Source organism: Desmodus rotundus, chromosome 11 (assembly GCF_022682495.2).
Source record: "Desmodus rotundus isolate HL8 chromosome 11, HLdesRot8A.1, whole genome shotgun sequence".
Classification (NCBI taxonomy): Eukaryota; Metazoa; Chordata; class Mammalia; order Chiroptera; family Phyllostomidae; genus Desmodus; species Desmodus rotundus.
In genome coordinates, this window is record NC_071397.1 from 3,993,997 (window position 1) to 4,011,785 (window position 17,789).

General features: G+C 46.7%; 1 protein-coding gene across 2 annotated transcripts in view; it reads left to right on the plus strand.

The window, feature by feature from the left end:
• MAPK14 (mitogen-activated protein kinase 14) overlaps window positions 1-17,789 on the plus strand; it is a 64,165-nt gene that overhangs the window by 40,711 nt on the left and 5,665 nt on the right. Inside the window, exons 7-10 of one of the 2 annotated variants that reach the window (XM_024557573.2) lie at window positions 729-843; window positions 1,423-1,494; window positions 14,190-14,269; window positions 16,552-16,630. In XM_024557573.2, the coding sequence (XP_024413341.1) occupies window positions 729-843; window positions 1,423-1,494; window positions 14,190-14,269; window positions 16,552-16,630 (346 nt within the window). Of the gene's footprint in view, window positions 1-728; window positions 844-1,422; window positions 1,495-10,077; window positions 10,158-14,189; window positions 14,270-16,551; window positions 16,631-17,789 lie in introns of both variants that reach the window. The other variant, XM_045193031.3, reaches the window with a different exon arrangement.

Genomic DNA, 17,789 nt, shown 5'->3' on the forward strand with positions numbered 1-17,789 from the left:
TAAAGGAAAATTATAGTCTATCAAGTGAGCAGTCCTGGAGAGATTTTAAGTGTACATCTGACAAGTTTATATGTCCAAGTAACCACCAACTCAGTTATGATAAAGAGCATTTCCGTCACCTCAGAAACTTCCCCTGGGCCCTTCCTCGCCAGTCCCCGCCCCTCTGCCCCTAGTCCTCGCTGCAGCCAGTGACCTGCTTTCTGACACTATAGAACAGATTGTCTTTCCTGGAGTTTCGTGCAAACGTATCACACAGTGCATGCCTGTGTGTGTGTGGGGGGGGGAGGGGCTTTGGCTTGGTGTCATGTTTTTGAGATTCATCTGCATTGTGTTTCAATAGTTCATCCCTCCTCTGTTGCTGAGTAGCATCCGTTTTATGAATATACCACAATTTGCTTATCCATCCATCTACTGATAGACATTTGCCTCAGTTCGAGTTTGGGTCCGTGCAGAGCTGCCGTGAATATTCATTTGCAAGTCCTTGTGTGGACATTTGTTTCTGTTGCTTTTGGGTAAATACCTAGGAGGGGTATTCTTGTTTTGCTTTTTGTAATTTCATTTTTCACAGTATGGGCTGTGTTTACCGTGCATTCTGAACATAGACCAGGAAATGTATCTGTGAAAATGCTACATGGTTCTCCCTTTAAAGGCACTAGGATTTTTTTCCTCCCGCTTTACAAGTCTGAGGAGTTTGACTCTCAGTGCCCGATTTCTCTCCTTTCCCTCAGATCTTGGATTTCGGACTGGCGCGACACACAGACGATGAAATGACAGGCTATGTGGCCACCAGGTGGTACAGAGCTCCCGAGATCATGCTGAACTGGATGCATTACAACCAGACAGGTTGGCTTCCCTTGGTTCTTTAGGGCCTGTGAATGCCAGCTTGGGTGCATTAGGGATTCTCAGAAGTGGAGGTGCTAGGCACAGGAGGAAACGTCTTTTCTTCCCTCAGTGATCCTTCTGAAGTCCACAAAGAGAAAATATTTCGGTTGCTCAGATAGAGAAGGTGAAGTTTTAATACACAGCTTTCAAACGTTGTGATTTAGCAATTGGGTTTTTATTTATTTAGATTTTTAACTTATTCTCTGAGTATTTCTGCCTGAAGGCAATGGGTTCATAAGCTTAACCTCTCAATATTAGTTGGGAGAATCCACCATTTCTACCAGGAAGGAGCTTTTGCCCCTTTGTGGACAGTTTATGTCTCTTGCCTTAATTATGTTTTGACTTATCCTACCTATGAAGCCTGTTAGTGGGGTAAAGGTCTTAATAAGCTTGCTTACTTCTATAAAAATGAGTATGATTGTTTAACGTCAGGTGTCTTAAATATTCATTTGGGTGTTTTGCCCCTAGTTACAGTTTCATTTGTGGCCAAATATGATAATATGACATTGTATACACTTTATTTCTGTTTGATTTTGCCAGTTGACATTTGGTCGGTGGGATGCATAATGGCCGAGCTGTTGACTGGAAGAACGTTGTTTCCTGGTACAGACCGTATCCTTTAAAAGTTTTGGATTCTTATTTTTTTAACTGTGTTTCAGTGTCTATGGAAGTGCATTGCTTTTGCCTGTCTCTTGGGAAGGTTCTCAATTACTTGCCTTTAGAGTCCACACACACACACGAGGCCGGCCCTCTTGCTGAGTATCTTGCCTTGACAGGGAGGAGAGGCTTCCTTTGACTTCTGCGGGTTAGAAAACCTCCTCATGCGCTGGGAAGCCCTTTTTTGCAGTGAGTTTCTTACTCCTGTTCTGCAAGCTGAGCATATTCATGGAAGCTCTGGGTTTCAATGACTGGTCGAACCTGCTTGTTCAAACACTTAGTGAGCACAAATGCCCAATTTGTAAGTCAGGAGTATCGTTTTTATGTTTGGGTTACATATTCAAAGCTACATTTGGTCTCTAGTGATATGCCTGCTGACCCTCGTTGTGTTTGTTTAAGCAAGATGGACGAGGTCGCCCTGTTGTGCTGCTTTTTTGCTTTTTTTTCAAGCACAACTTAGTTTTTACCCCAGATTGTAGCCAAACCTTAATTTACTTCCCGATTTATTGTCTGGTTTATGGTTTATCTTGGCCTCTTTGTATTAACACTTTCCCTGTGTGCTGCATGCCTATGTCACGGCTTAGTGCGAATATCAAAATAGGCTTTGTTGAAACTCCCCTCAGTTCTGCTTGGTGAAGATGTTTACGTGACAAGGACTGTTGGAATAATATTTCTAGAATTCGGTTTGAGGATTTTCGTAAATTCATTTGACCAGCCTTCTGTGGGTAGCTGGGCCTGCAGAGGAGCCGCAGGTTCCATCACGCTCGGAGACCTGGAGGCAGCCTCGGCCCCTCCGCTGAGCGAGCTTTGCAGGCGTGAGCCAGAATGTCGGTTCACTCGCTCCAGTCTGGGACATGCTCCTGTGGCGCCTGTGATGTTCGTGTTCTCTCTCCACATGTTCTCACTCTCTTCTCCCGGAGAAAATGTCCTTGCCTCACCAGCCGAGAAGGCCTCTTCCCTTGGGGAAAGCTGTTCATTTTCCTCTGAGTGTTACTGGGTTGATAGAGTGCCGTCTCCTTGTATTCAGCTCACCTTACTGCTCCTCATCTCCAGAGCTGAAGTGCGTTTAATAGTTTACATTCCTCCTTTGCCTTTTGCTTCATTCACCTTGTATCTGTTTCTTAGAAATTTGCTACAAACGTTACAGTCAAAGCTAAGAGAAGTGGGGGAAACCTGTGTTGCTCCTTTTCCGTAGGTGTATGTCTCAGGGTCTGTCCTCCCGGGCACACTGCTCTAACTCTGTCCTCTGGTCGTTCGCCTCTCCGCTTGCTCTGTGTACCTGCCTCCCTGTCGCCCCTCAGCTAGCCTGCGACCCCCACACCTGCAGACACACACAGAGGGGCGGAGCGCGGGCTGCGGCCCAGACCCCTGGGCTTAGACGTGAGCTCTCTACCCGCAGCTTTGTGGCTCTGAGCAGATGTCCTCAGCTCAGTCTCCGGGGTTCCTGAACTGTACTGTGCGGGTCACAGTGCACACCTCACAAGGCGGTGTGAGGGTCCAGTGAGATGACATATGCAAAGTGCCTGCAGCAGAGCCTGCAGGAAGTGTCAGCCATCTTATCTGGGAAGCATTTTCTCCCTTCATCTTCACACTCTGCTGTCTCCTGTGAATCATTAAAGCATCGCTTTGTTTTATTTAAATTTCATGACAGGCAGTAAAGGATGGATCTGCGGAAGGCTGCTGGTAGGTTTCAAAGCAGTCATGCCCTGCGGGCCTGCCTCACAGACGGCTGCCTGCTCCCCGGTGGCGCAACCTTTTCGATGCCACCTGGAGACCTGTGAGACGCCTTCCCTTCCCTGCATACTTCTTTGCCTTCTTTTCCTTCTGTAGCTTCAGATGGAAACCCTTGCATTTAAAGTTTTTACTAGGTGATTCTGTTTTAATACATGGGAATTCACTTCAAAGTTCTTACTTTAGTAATATGCTGTTTCCTGCTTGGCTCTTTCTGAGGCAGATATTCTCCTGGATCATAAAAACCAAGTTCTCACAGGACACATTACCAGACTTAAGGTCGTGAAGATTTACTGTTTCCTTGGTAGAGTTTTATGGGTTTATCTGTTATACTTAGGTCTGATCCATTTTGAGTTAATTTTCTTTTAAAGATTTTATTTATTTATTTTTAGAGAGAGGGGAAGGGAGGGAGGAAGAGAGGCAGAGAAACATCAATGTGTGGTTGCTTCTTGCACACCCCCTACTGGGAACCCAGCCTGCAACCCAGGCATGTGCCCTGACTGGGATTCGAGCCAGCGACCCCCTGGTCCGCAGGCCAGCACTCGGTCCACTGAGCCACAGCAGCCAGGGCATTTTATCTTCTGCACGTGGAAATTCACTTGTCCCGGTGAATGGACTTGGCACTCCTGTCAGTGACCCGTTCCGTCCGATGGTCTATGTGTCTGTCCTCATAGCAGAGCCACGCTGTTTGGATTGCTATAGCTCTACGGTAAGCTTTGAAATCAGGAGGTGTGAGTCCTTCGATCTTGTTCTCATTTTCAAGATTTCTTTCTTTTTTTGTTTTTGTTTGCTTGCTTGTTTGGTTCTTTGGGCTCCCTTGTAATTCCAGATGAGTTTGAGGATGCGCTTTTCCATTTCTGCAAAAAAGCTATTGGAATTTTGATAGAGATTGCATTGAATTATTAGATCACTTTGGGTAATATTGACATCTTAACAATATTAAGTGTTCTTATCCAGGAACAGGAGATGTCGTTCCATTTATTTAGGTCTTCTTTAAATTCTTTCAGTGATGTTTTATAATTTTCAGTGGGCAAGTCTTTTACCTCCTTGGTTAAATTTATTCTTAGGGGTTTTATTACTTTAGATGCCTTTGTACGTGGAATGTTTTCTCTGTTTACGTTGTGCTTTGTTCACTGTTGGTGTGTAGAAACACACCTGACTTTTCTTTGTTGCTCCTGTGCCCTGCAGCTTTGCTCAGTTTGTTTACTAGCTCTGGTAGCTTTCCTGTGGTTGTTGATATTTTCTATATATAGGATCATGTCATCTGTGAAGAGATAGTTTTACTTCTTCAGTTCCAATTTATATGCTTCTCCCCTCTCTCCTCTAATTGCTGTGGCAAGAACTCCCAAATACAGTGTGGAATACTGGGCATCCTTGTCCTGCTCTTGTCTCAGAGGGAAACTTTCAGTCTTTCACCACGGAGTATGGTTTTATCTGTGCGTTTTTCTTAAATGCTTTTTATCACGTCAGGAAAGCTCCCTTCTGGCCGTAGTTTTACATGTTTTTATCTGATCTGAATTTTCAAGTTCTTTAGAGCTGATTTAGATTACATTTACGTTTAATCACATCGCTATTACTATGCAGTGTTAGATCTCTACAAGTCTTTCTATTTTTCCTTTTCATTTTTTTGTGATTAGTTTTTTTCTTTAGAGATTCCTCTGGAACTGGTTAATAATTCCTGGAGTTCCCCTAAAGACATAAGTAATACTAATTTTTATCTTGAGGCTAATTATATATATAGTTAGGTTAGAAAGTTTCCTCGTTTGTGACTTGGCAGAACCCTTCCAGTGAACTCAAAGTAGAGTCGTGAGTTTTGTAAAGAATGCAGCCCTTCCCTGGAAGTCTGGTTGACTGGGCACGTCAAGTGCGCACAGGGGACAGAAGCTTAGGAGGGAGTGAGGATCCGGATTGTCTCCTCAAGTGCAGTAACTTACTGTGAACAGCCCTTGGCTTTGAAAAGAGTGAGCCAGTTAGAAATGATATTACTAACACCTAACAGTCGCCAGCCTGAGGAAGAGAGAAAAGGCTTTTGCAGCCCTGTTACACATCAAATACCGTTTCCTCTTCCAGAGGTCACAGCCTCTGTTTACTGTTATTTTCCTTTCCTGGGTAATCAGATGACTTCCCTTCATGTGTAAACCTTTTTTTCTCCTTGTATTTTAATGGAAATGGTGCTCTTAAGACATTAACTGTTGAGTTATGACCCACTTGCCATCAGCTTGCTGCCCTGCTCCATGGATTTCCATAGTGTATTAAATTTACTCCTTAATTCTGCTGAATTGTTTCCTCCTCTGATTTTTTCAAATATTTTATGAAATACTTAGGACATAAAAAAGACAGAATAATAACACCTATGACGCAGGTGTTCGTGTGACGTTCACATGACGCAGATTGTGAGATAAAGCCTTGTCCGTGGAGCCGAAACTGCTGGTGTCTCCTCCTGTCACATCTGCCCCTCACTTCCAGACATTGATTTCAAGTATTCGCTCTCATTTTTAAGATTTTGTTTATTTTTAGAGAGAAGGGAAGGCGAGGAGAAAGAGAGGGAGAGAAATATGGATCGGTCGCCTTTCGCCCGTCCATAACTGGGCTCCTGGCCCACAACCTGGCTTCTGGCCCACAACCCAGGCCTGTGCCATGCGCCCTGACCAAGAGTCAAACTGGCAACCTTTCCATTTGTGGGACAATGCCCAAGCCACGGGGCCACACCAGTCAGGGTTTTGCTCTCATTTTTCCAAAGCAGTCCCACTTCAGACACTAAAAGCCAAGTGTCCTAACGAAGGTTGAAGGAGAAAAATACAGTGGAACCTTGGTTCTTGAACTTAAATTGTTCTGGAAGCCTGTTGGAAAAGAGATTTGTTCAGGAAAGAATCTCCTTTGTTGCCTGGGAGACACGCAGCGGTGGCAGCGTGGCAGGGTTGTCAGTCGAGAGCCGAAGTTTTGTTCGATGACCGAGACTTTCGTGAGCACCGTGGTTGAGAACCAAGTTGTTTAATATGGGAGATCTTTGAGAACCAAGGTTCGACTGTATTTTATTAGGTTGTTATTTGCCCTCCCTTCTCTAATTTATGTATTTTTCCAGAAAACGCCAGGATTCTCAGGTTTGTTCACAAACCTGGAGGACCTTAGGAAATTTTCTTGGCACGACAGTGCAGATGACTGTTTCGATGACCAAGAAGACAAGCAAGTAGGCTAAGTCTCATCCTGGTGCAGCCTTTTTGACCCCAGGAGGATGTCCTACCCTCCAGAGACTGGTGTCCTGGCTTTGCCCCACAGGGATTTTATTTTTTAATTGAAAGCCACTGCCCACGAACAGTAGTAGTTGCAGGTGGGCCCTGCAACTAGACCTTTTAGTCATCTTCAATTTCCAGCCTGTGGAGGCTTTCTAGAAGGTGCCTAGAACACTTAGAGATGGCTAGGATATCCCTCTGACTTTCCCTCCAGTTTCTCCTGTGCCCTAAGGTTTTCCCTCACCTATTCCCTTCTGGCTTCCTTTTACTTTGGCTACATCCTGAGGACCTAATCTAAAGAGGAATCAGAGGCCGAAGTCATCGTTTTAGGAAGTGTCACCAGATTTATGATTTAAATTTTGACATCGTGATCGTTATAATTAAAACATTTTTAACAGTGAAAATAACACCAATGTAGGGGGAAAGGGCGTTAAACCTGTTATGAAGGATGGCTTGCTGTGAAAATAACTAATTGTCATATGTGGTAAATTTTGCTTTGCTTTGCTTACATAGCTACTGGAAGCTCCTTCTGGCCTTAACTGCCTGGACAAACAGTAGTGGCCTTACGGTAGCTGGCCCTGTGGGAAGACTGACCTGTATTTCAGTGGATTTGCCAGCTCTTGGAGAGCCTGTGGTGATGTCTTCTGAGGTTTGCATGCTTTCACTTCCTCCGCGCAAGTGCTTTTAGCTTCTCAGTCGATTTTCATTTGCATTGTGTGTTGACTAAGCTCCTAATACTGGCTGGCACTCTCTACCAGCTGCCTTTGTCCGTGGCCCTCACACACTGATGGCACAATATTTGTGTGCTCTGCGTGGTGTAAACACTTCAGGTGGAGTGTTGGAGGACTTGCAACATTACATGGTGCAGGTTTCCTTGACTTTTATATATGGACTTTTCACAGAGTCTGGGTCTTCTAGACTTTGAAGGCAAGGCAGAGGGGTGGTTTGGAAAGCATATTACAGAAAGTTTTGCCAGTTAAGCAGTGTTTACTGAGCCGCTCTGTGGAAGGTGCTGGGGATAAGTAGTGCCTGTCCCCCGAACCAGAATGATCGTTCTCGGGAAGGTGTGTTACAGGAGTTCCTTGGACAAATGTCCACTCTGACTATGAAACAAGACAGAGTGACCAAAGATACTCTGACGGAGGTTTAAACAGGTTACTGAGGGGAAGCATGGCTGATTCAAACTCGGGACAACCAGGAATACTCTATGGCAGAGTTGTGGTTTGAGCAGGCTTTGAAGAGTAAATAACAAGAGAAAGGCCTTGGTCTGGGGGAAAGGGAGGGTATGCCTGTTTACGACTTGGGTCAGTAAAAAGTTGGAAGCTTAGAAGTGCCTGGAATGTTTGTTGTGAATCTAAGCCTTGTGTGCGTTGAGGAGTGATAGGCTGAGGCAGACTCAGAAGAGACGCCTGCTGCCAAGTCGCGAAGGGCCAGGAACTGGGGCTTTATTCTGCAGGCCTGAGACTGTCCATCCTGGCAGAAGTGGGGAAAAGACATAGGGTCCCCACCTCATTGTGGTCGTGAGCTACCAGGACTGGTGGGAACGGCCTGCTCTCCAGGTATGTTGGGGTGAAGTGAGGGCAGTTGAGAAACTCACAGTCCAGTCTTCTGTCTCCATCCCGGAGCATGGAGCCTCACTCACAATTTTAGTAGTCAGAAGACTCTTAGACAGACTGCCAGTCTCAACATTATTTCTAGAGATTGGTTTATAAAACTACCCGCTGGAGAGTTGAGGTAGTCTAGATTTTCATATGCAGTATACTTTATCTTGTGGGATAGGTGCTCAGTTAAATTTATTTCTGAAGAGTGTGAGTGAACTAAATGTTTGCAAACTGAGGTATTTTAAGTGACCAGAAAGGATTCTGTATTAAATTCTGTTGTAATGTAGTTAGATTATTTTAGAGCAACGCGGCAACTACCCTTCTCTGCTATGTCCCATTAATGTATACTTTAAATTTTTTCCCCATCAACACCATCAAGTAAGATAAGAAATAAATATTGAAACATTAACCTCCAGAACATCTTGAGTTTCGCTGTTTGCAGATGACCACATTCTCTATTCTTAATTCAGAAATAACTTGTGTGGGCGGACTTGTTCATAATTTCTAGAACTCAAGTCGTTTTGGTCTAGGACGGGGTCCTGCAAACCTTTTCTTAAAGGGCCAGTCGGCAAATAGTTTAGGCTTCGGGGACCCTGTGGTGTCTGTTGTGACTGCTCAGCTCTGCGGTGTCGGGCGAAGGCCGTTGTGGACCATACATAGACGAATGGACGTGGCTGTCTTCCAGCAAAACATTATTTTCAAAACAGGTTGGGGTTTGCTGACTCCTGTCTAGAATTTTCTTCCACTTAAGCCAGTTTCATATCTGGGGAAGAAAAAAAAAAAAGAACAGGGCGAGACACCGGGGATGCTATTGCACAAGTAATTCCTGTAACTTAGGCAGCTGCGACTCGCAGGGGCCATTATGTTTAAGTCCCACTGTAATGCCTTTATCTGTATATCCAAGAGAGGAGATACTTTCTTCCACCTCCCTCTCCATCCTGCTCCGCCTTCTCCCCAGACATTCCGAGTGCCCACCATGAGGCAGGTGTTCGGAGGCAGTCATCCCCCACCCTCCTTTTCCCTCAAATGCCAGTGTGGATGTGGGTAAACTAGTCAGATTTTCACAGAGGTTACTAAAAGCTATTTTAGAAGGTTTTTCCCTCTTCTTTTTAACTTTCTTTTTAGGCAAGGCTAAAAGCAGTAAGGGCAAACGGAAGTTTTTGTCTTCTCGCTGACACGTACACATACTTTCTGGGTGTACTTGGAAGACTGGGTACCAGAATGAAGGTCTGGGCCTTGCGGTCTGTTCTTTAGAGCCTTTGGGGTGCGTGAGGTCTGCTAACCCATTTGTAAGGTTGAAACCTCCTGTGTCCTGCTTCCTTAGGGCACTTCTGAAGGTCAGATGCAGTGGGGTGTGGGGCCCTCTGCTGGTTTGTCACTCACCAGGTCTCTGCCTGCTGTGGCCAGTGCAGGGCAGAGGTGTTCTAGAGGAAGCTCAGTGGTTAGGCTCAGGGACCCACAGGGGCCCCTACCATATTCCAAGCTCCGTGGGTCAGGCGTCCTCGCCGGAATGTGTACAGGTAGGTTTGTATGTCCCTGGCTCCTGTGCTCTGCTGCTGCTTTCTCACCTGTACACTCTGCTTACCACTCCTCTCGGCTTACCTGGCTACTGGTGCTTTGGTGGAAGGTGAGGAGGTAGGTGTGGACTGAGCAGGCCCCTGGGTTTTCCCTGCTGTCGCTGTCTGCTGAGTATCCGGCTAGTGTGCTTCGCTTCACCGATAGGGGTGCTGACAGGCACACACGTGAGTGTGAGATAGGTGTGTGCAGCGGCATTTTGAACCTTTGGACAGGAGGGGCGTGCGGCCTGACACGACCATCCTGCGGAAGCCTTGCCTAGAGGAAGTCACCACTTTGGCTTAGTTTGGGTTTTTAATTTTTGTTATTGGGGTATTTTGTGTGTTTGTTTTTGTTTTGTTTTATTTGTTGTTTTTCATTTTTATTTTGTCCCAACATTTTCCTTTATAGTCCACCATTAGATATTGATCAGTTGAAGCTCATTTTAAGACTCGTTGGAACCCCAGGGGCTGATCTTTTGAAGAAAATCTCCTCAGAGTCTGTGAGTTGATGCTTTGATTGTAATTATCTGCCCTGTTGGGAGCTTCTGCCACTTGCCTTCCACGATCCGCACCGTGACCCGGGTGTTTCTAAGCACGTGCACCCTTAGTGTGCTGACTTCCAGGATGAGCTCTGTGTGTGTGTGCGCGCACACACACACGCACTCACCGGGTCACATGCATGAGTGTGTCTCCTTCTGCCCGGGTATGTACTTAGATCATGGGGGCCTGTACTGGGTTGTAGTATCCTAGTAGTAAATGAGACGGGAGATTCTCATTCATTCCAAGAGGTTAATGGAAAATTTAGGTCTCTGTTTTCCAGCCCTGACTTCATCTTTTCAGAAGTCTCACGTGTACTCCAGGGCTCTTTCCACTGTTCGGTCAGTGTGTGTTCCCAGAGCATGAGGGTCACCATGCAGGGGTCTAGTTCAGCACTAAAAGGGTGAAGGTGCATTGTGTGCACTGTTGCCCTTTGCCAGCCGCTCCTTGCTTTCTGTTGTTCTAGAATAGACCGCCTGCACAGCTCGGGTGAAGTGTCTGTTCAAACAGGCGCCTCTCTGCCCCATCTCCAGACCAGCAGAGGTTACGTCCCACTTCTGAGAGCCACCGGAGGAGGGTTCTAAACCCTTCCTCCCCCAGTCTGCCGACAATTACAAGTTTTAATAACCCAAGGAAAAGCTTGGGCGAATGCTTTCCTGCCTCTACGCAGGCATTTACAGAGGAGCCGTGGGAACGCGACTCGGGCTTCCTTTGGCTGTGATTTCCTGCTGTTGGTCATTTTCTTGGGCAGGAGATGTGAGAGAAATCATGAAAGCCCAGCCTTTCTCCCTTTTCCCCTCTGTCTGCTGCCAGGCAGTTGGATGAAAGGGAGAAAGAGCTGTGGAGCCAACCGTCAATGGTGCCTTCCTGGGTTCTCTTCCCAGCATTTCTGCCTGACGGGGTCCCTTTACCCAGTTGGGAAGACTGCTGGGTAGCTTGAGGCAGGCTTGAGCAGGTGAGTTTGAATGGTTCCTCATCTCCCTGTGAAAAAAAAAAAAGGAAAAAAAAGAATTGCATCTGGTATGTGTCTGGTGCATTCCTTAAAAGGACCACAAAGCCCAGGGAATTTATGAATTTCCACTCGGAGGATGTAAGGGAATGTACCGGCCCTATTTTACTTTGTTTTATTTACTCATTTAGGATGAGGAAGCAAAGGCACAGAAAGGCTGTGGCAGCCTGAGTCATGCACTGAGTCACTTGGCAGAGCTGAGCGTCGATCCCAGATGTCCTGATAACTTAGCTGAACCTCAGTCTCATGTGCTGGCACACTGTTTTGAAAGTCATTGCCCGGCCACAGCGGCAGCCTGAAGGAGGGGTGGCTTTTGCTTCACGAAATGTAGTAGAAGCTGTATTGGGGTGATCAAAAGAAGCTATGAGAAGATGCTTAGAGAAGATAGTGCTTTTTGTTTTAAATGCCTTTGCTTAGAACGATTGGCTAATAGGACATGAGGGTAGGGGAGTAGGGGTGAGAAGTGGGTTTACTAGTGAATAGTGCTAACGAGACTAAGATAGCAGATTCATTCCCTCCCTGGGGATGCCTACTAGCGTCTCCTCCGTTCCCCCTCCCACTCCCAACCATCTGCCCTAGATGTATGTGCTGTTGGTTGCAAGAATTCCTACAAGAAGAGATAGGGGTAAAATAGTGTTTACCTGTTATTAATCCACCATTTATTTTTCAGAAAGAAACACCATCAAGTGCCTGACCTAATATTGAGATGTCTTTCTTTTTAGCAAAATAGGACGCATTATACATTACAAAGCTCTGGTGTGAAGCTGGCATAATAAAATTGAGTACCAGAATTTGGAACTCACTCAGATAATATCGTACTGAGTATAGGAATAAGAAAGGTTTGTTTGTTTTCCTACACGGTTATGACAAGTGGGTATAAGTAATTTTAAACATTCAAGAAGGTAGGCAGGATTAATTTGATGTTAGTAATGCTGCCCAAGTAGCAGTTTATTTTAAAAGCACATGACATGTAAATAACACAGCCAGGTGAGTAAAATTGTTTAAATATGTTAAAAATCAAAAGAAAAATTTACTATGGAAGGAATGTAGTAAACAGAACGACAATAGCTATTTCTGTTACTCCTGAAAAGTAGTGAAATAGTGTAGAAATTCAGTGAGTAAAGAGCAGGACATTCTGATGGAGAGGCTGCAGTAACAGGTGGGCTGATGGAGAACAAGTTAAGACGTGCCGTGAGAAAGGGGATAAATAGGTTGTGACTGATGGCTAAGGGAATAGAATTTTTTTGGTTGGTGACCCTGTACCTATAGTAATTAGTGAAAGAACAAAAAACAAATCATATTAAGGGGAAAAAAAGCCCTTTTACTGAATCACTCTCATATTTTTCTCCAGAAATTTATTTTTTCTAACTCCCAACAAGAAGGCGATGTGATAACCTGTTAGACTGAAGGAGACGAGCGGAAAATGTACAGGCCAAGCACAGGGTGGGGCGAATAGAGGCTTACAGTTACGAGTGTGTGAAACACTGTTTTATTATTGTTATTTATTAATTATTGTACTATTTCTCGGATGAACATCTGTAAACTTCCTTCTGCCCCACCGTGTATTATTCACAGGAAAGGACAGAGAGAGAGAGGGGGAGGGAAAGAGAGCGAGCGAGCGAGCAGGGCTCCTACATTGTCCAGCCCAGCTGGTGTTCTACTGTTGCAGGTTTACTTCACTGGCACCCTCTGTAGTTTCTCTGGGCATGCCAAGTACTGCTTGTTATGTAATTTGTTTAGAGATAAATCCAAACTTCGTTGTGAGAATGTGAAAAGAATGTGGTGTCACCTTTTGAACATGCCGGCGGTGCGCACGGGGAGCACAGGAGGCAGGGCCGGCCGGCTCTGTCCCAGCGGCCAGCCTTGCACGTGTGCTTGCAGGAATCTGACCCCGGGGAACCCGCGTTCGGGCGATGAGCTAAAGTGGGAAAATTACTACGGGAAGCCACGGAGAAATGCAGTCACTTGGCCAGGGCGCTTGTGGAAGACAATGCTGCCACCAGAGGAGGGCGTCAGTAGTTAACAGGAAAGCGAATATAACACGGTTTTTGTTGGATTGTGTTGAGGAATTTTAAAGTCCCATTCCTTCTGCTTTGATAGAAACACATGATAAACTAACAGTTCTCATAGTATGTTGAGGGAAGGGGGAACTGTGTTAAAACCGATGGCACAGCTGCAAGAAGTTTGCAGGACAGTTTAGACATGTGCTTGTTCATATGGAAGACCGCATGGTTTTGCCTCTGCCGAGAAATTGCAGTGTTTTGCAAGCTTTGTCCCAGCTGTTTGTTAGGTGAAGTCGGTGTGGTCACCTGTTGAAGAGACTGGGAGGAACCTTGTGGCATGCAGCCTGTGACTTCTCTTCTGTCTTTTCCATTAGCTTCTAACCACCCACCCCCCAGGTTCCCTTTCTTCACGTACTTGTGTGTTTGTGGCATGATTTGACATGTACCGCTACTAATGTCTTTGAAACTTGACATTGCAGCCCATACACCCACCCATATCTGGGGGGGTGGTGCCTTGGAGAATCACCAGAACCTGTGCCACAGAAATTTAACCTCTCCCTTAAATGGATATATTGCATATATTCTTTTTTCCCGAGTTGAGTCAGTATTTTCTGAAGGAACCCATTCACCTGCCCGCAAGCAGGTTCTGGCCATTAGTACTGGAAAACAGTTCTCTGGCTGGCATCCTGGATGGAGGGGCAGTCTCTTTCCAAGAAGCCTAAAGCACTCAATGTTACAGATGCTAAAACCACAGAAAACGTCTTGTCTGCACAGCCAGGCACTGGCTACAGGCCTAATAATTCTCAGGGCATTCACAGAAGCATGCTTTACTGTGCAGCCTTGGGCTCTGCCTGGAGTGGGCGGGGTGGGTGGGGAGTAGGTTTTTTGTTTGTTTGGGGTGGCTTCTGGCCTTTTTAAAACTTGCGTTACAAGTTATTTTTCCGCACTGGATGTTTAACAGTGCCCTTGACTAGGCACCTAAGATATTAACCAGCTTCAGCAGATAATGCGCCTGACGGGGACACCCCCTGCTTACCTCATTAACAGGATGCCGAGCCATGAGGTGAGAGCCCGTAGAATGCACAGGGACGTGTCACTCAGAAGGCCACGTCGCGTTTTATTGCCACCGTGTAACCAGCCCAGTGCTTAGTGCCACTGAGTGCCTGCATGTGCCTTGAGGGCTGCTGGGGGGACGGCTGCCGGTCGCTGTTGCGAGATGTTGACGTTTGGGATGAAATGTCGTCCAGTCCTGTGGACTGAGAGTACAAGTTACGGACTGGTCCGTAGGGATGGTGTTACTTTTACATTTGGGTTTTATGAATTTAGTGCTCAAGAGTCTGTGTTTTCCCAGGATCCATGCCTGCGATTAGGTTACGCTTCCATCCGATGGCTTTCAGCCGGAGGGGCTGCTAACTGAAGGCATTAGCACGCTTCCTATTTATCATTTTTTTTAATGAGCAAAAGAGGATTATTCTATTAAAAAAACTTCAACTATGCCACCACAAATAAGTGCTATATTTAAAAGAATACATAAATAATATAGAATAACTATGAATACCTGTGTGTAGGGTTTTTTACCAATTCTTTTTTTTTAACCAGTTCTTAACTGTGTAATCTGACTCCGGTTATCATCAGAGACGACTGGGCACTTTTTTCTAAGGGGCCTTCAGTCGGTCTGGGTTCCAGGCTGCCACTGCAGCGGCCCTGTGCTGCGTCCCTGCGTCCCCTGCAGCCGTGCTCGGCCCTCTTACCAGTCATGTTTGCCTTGTGAGAGGGGTGGCTGTTCTCTGCGTGCCAGGGCTCTTCCCCACCTCTCTTTTCCCTTCAGCCTCTTCTATATCTGCTCGAGCAGGGAGTGTAGCCATGCAGACATTCAGTTCCTAGAACTCTGTTTTCAAAGGAAAGATTCTCAGCTGCTTTTGAAAGCGGGTCTCGCCTGCTCGCTGCAGGTATAATGAGAAGAAGGTGAAGTTGCCCTAGCAACCAGAACAACTTCTAACCTCGTCTGCGGCTGTGTGGGAGGAGTGCCTTTCCTGCTGAGGAATCTTAAGGGGGTGGTTAAGGTAGATTCAAAGAAGTTGTATCTCAACTACTCAGATGGACTGACAGTGGGATTTCTTCATTGAAACAAGGGAGGTCGTCCATATAGTTTAATACCTAATATTTGAGAGACACATTTATGAGTTACATTTGTGTTTATGTGATTATTCTCAAGACCAGTTTTTGGTTTTGCCTTGATTAGAGCTGTCAGTCTTTGAAAGAAGCTCAGAAATTGGGAAGTTGGAACATCCTGAGGAATTGAGAGCAGGTTTCCTTCCCTCTGACGGCCTCGGTCAGTGGTAGCAGCTCAGGTTCCGTGAGCTCCCACCAGGACCAAGGGCAGTGCCGAGTAGTGCTGGTCTGTTCCCGTGAGTCCTCGCTCAGCACCGCCACCTGGGCGCTCTCCTTACTCCCCTCTACAGATGAGTTACTCGAGACTGAAAGAGAATATGTAACTTGCCCAGAGTATGAGCATCAAGATTCAAATTCAAGCCTGTCCCGCCCCAGGGACCAAACTTAGAACAGCTCCAGTGGCAATACAGAATGTAAATGTCGTTCGTGTCAGGTTTTTAGTGTGAAGCTCTCTTATGACTTTCATCTTGCGTGAGTAGCACAACCACTGGAAGATTAGGCCAAATACTGATACTGACGTTTTGCGGATGAGGCCATTGATAGGTGACCTGAGACTGGCCTGAGGTGTAGTTTTCAAGTGGTGGAGAAGGACTTCTGCCTGGGCCATGGAACTTAAAATCCACTTACTGGTTTAGTACTTTTCACATGTGTGTGAGCCTCTTAGGATAATATACTCAGCTTCCGTTTGCTTTCTTCTTACCAAGATTACTTTGTTAGCACGGTTTGATGTTGATCCTTCAGAGGCACTGAGACCAGCACCGTTGAAAGGCTGCCAGTCCTGGCCTTCTTTAGGAATCCAGTTCCGACGCCAGTTTTAGCTTTTAGGAGGTCCTGTCTCAGAGAGGGAGACTTCTGAGCTACCTTGGCCTCCTTTTTTAAACTTCTGATCCTGAGATCAGAAAGCTAATGGAAGGAAGCTTAACTGGTGAGCATTCGCGTCCACTTGAAGTAGGACTGAGCTACAGCAGGGATGTAAATAAAGATGATGACCGTAAATGAGGAAGTCAGGATGGCAGTGAGAGGGAGGTCTCTAGGGAGCATCAGAGACCGTCGGAAACGGTGAAGCCTGCAGACTCTGTCAGTTCATAGTCGGTCCTTGGCAGGACCGAGGCGCTTCGAGGGCAGTAACATGACTGAACAAAAAGCCACTTTGAAAACCCTTTGTTTTCACAGGCAAGAAACTACATTCAGTCTTTGACCCAGATGCCGAAGATGAACTTCGCAAACGTTTTTATTGGTGCCAATCCCTTGGGTAAGTTGACTGTGTCCTCACGTCATGGATATTAAATTGGCTGTGACCTAAGTTAGGGGTTTGCAGCCTGTGACTTGCTCCCAACCGCTGTCGTTTCTTACCCAGCTGAGGATAAGAGCAGGTGAAGCCCAGCCGGTGTTAGCGGGCCGCCGGGAGCTCCTGCAGTGGGCCCTGCTCTGCCTGTCACTTCCGGGACGTGTCGTCCTGTGTGTGTGCTTTCCCTTCCTCTCTCCTCCTCCTGCCCCTCTGACACTTAACCAGTCCAACTGGTGGAGCCAGTTTGCCACCTCAGGCATATTCCTGCCACCATCACTTCCAGGATTCTTGGCAAAGATGTGGCACGGCAGCTGCAGGGTGCATGCCGTCTTGGCTAAAGAAGGGGCTGCTTTCTCCCTTAAAGCTGGGGGCTGATGTGTGCTTCAGCTGTCCCCCGAAAGTGGCACTGTCTGGGGCTCCAATGCCCTGGCTCTGGAGGGCACAGTGGTCAGAGGCAGACGCAGAGAAATCAAGGCCGGGACCCGCCTCTGCCAGGAGGGGCGCAGTGAGGCTGTGATGACAGCACCCTCGCCTCCTCACTTGCCTGCAGTTGTGTAAGTGGGCCATCCATCTGCTCGAGCGTCCCAGCAGCTGCGCTTCAGGCTCAGGTTATCCCTTGGAGGCTGGCACCCACGAGGACCTCTTCAGAGGTTGGCGTGCAGGCTAAGTGGTGTTCCCGCTGGGTACTTCATCCACCGTGATTGTTGACAGGCGTATCAGTGTCACTGTGATAATTCTTACACCAGCACAGACGCTCGAGCTCTGTGGAGTGTTGCGCAGTTCTGGACGAGTTCCCGTCAGCCCTGGAGATGGAAGGTGTGTCACCTCTCGCTTCCAAGAATGAGGTCACAAGCTCATCGTGCACAGGGGTCTTCCCGGGTCGGTTTGGGGTTGCACCTGCCCTGCTCTGCGTGCACTGGCTTCGTGTGATTTATTGACGCGGTGTTGTCTAATCCAAGGGTCTGCGTGAAGCTCTCTTGAGTCGCAAGTGCTCCAGGAATTTGGGAGGTGATGTGTGTGCTGGTGATGCTCTCGTCCGTCACTCGGTCCGAACTCTTTCTCACCATCTCAGCTCGTGGCTTAGACATGGCGATGCTCGCTGTCGGACTTCCTGCTAGCTCAC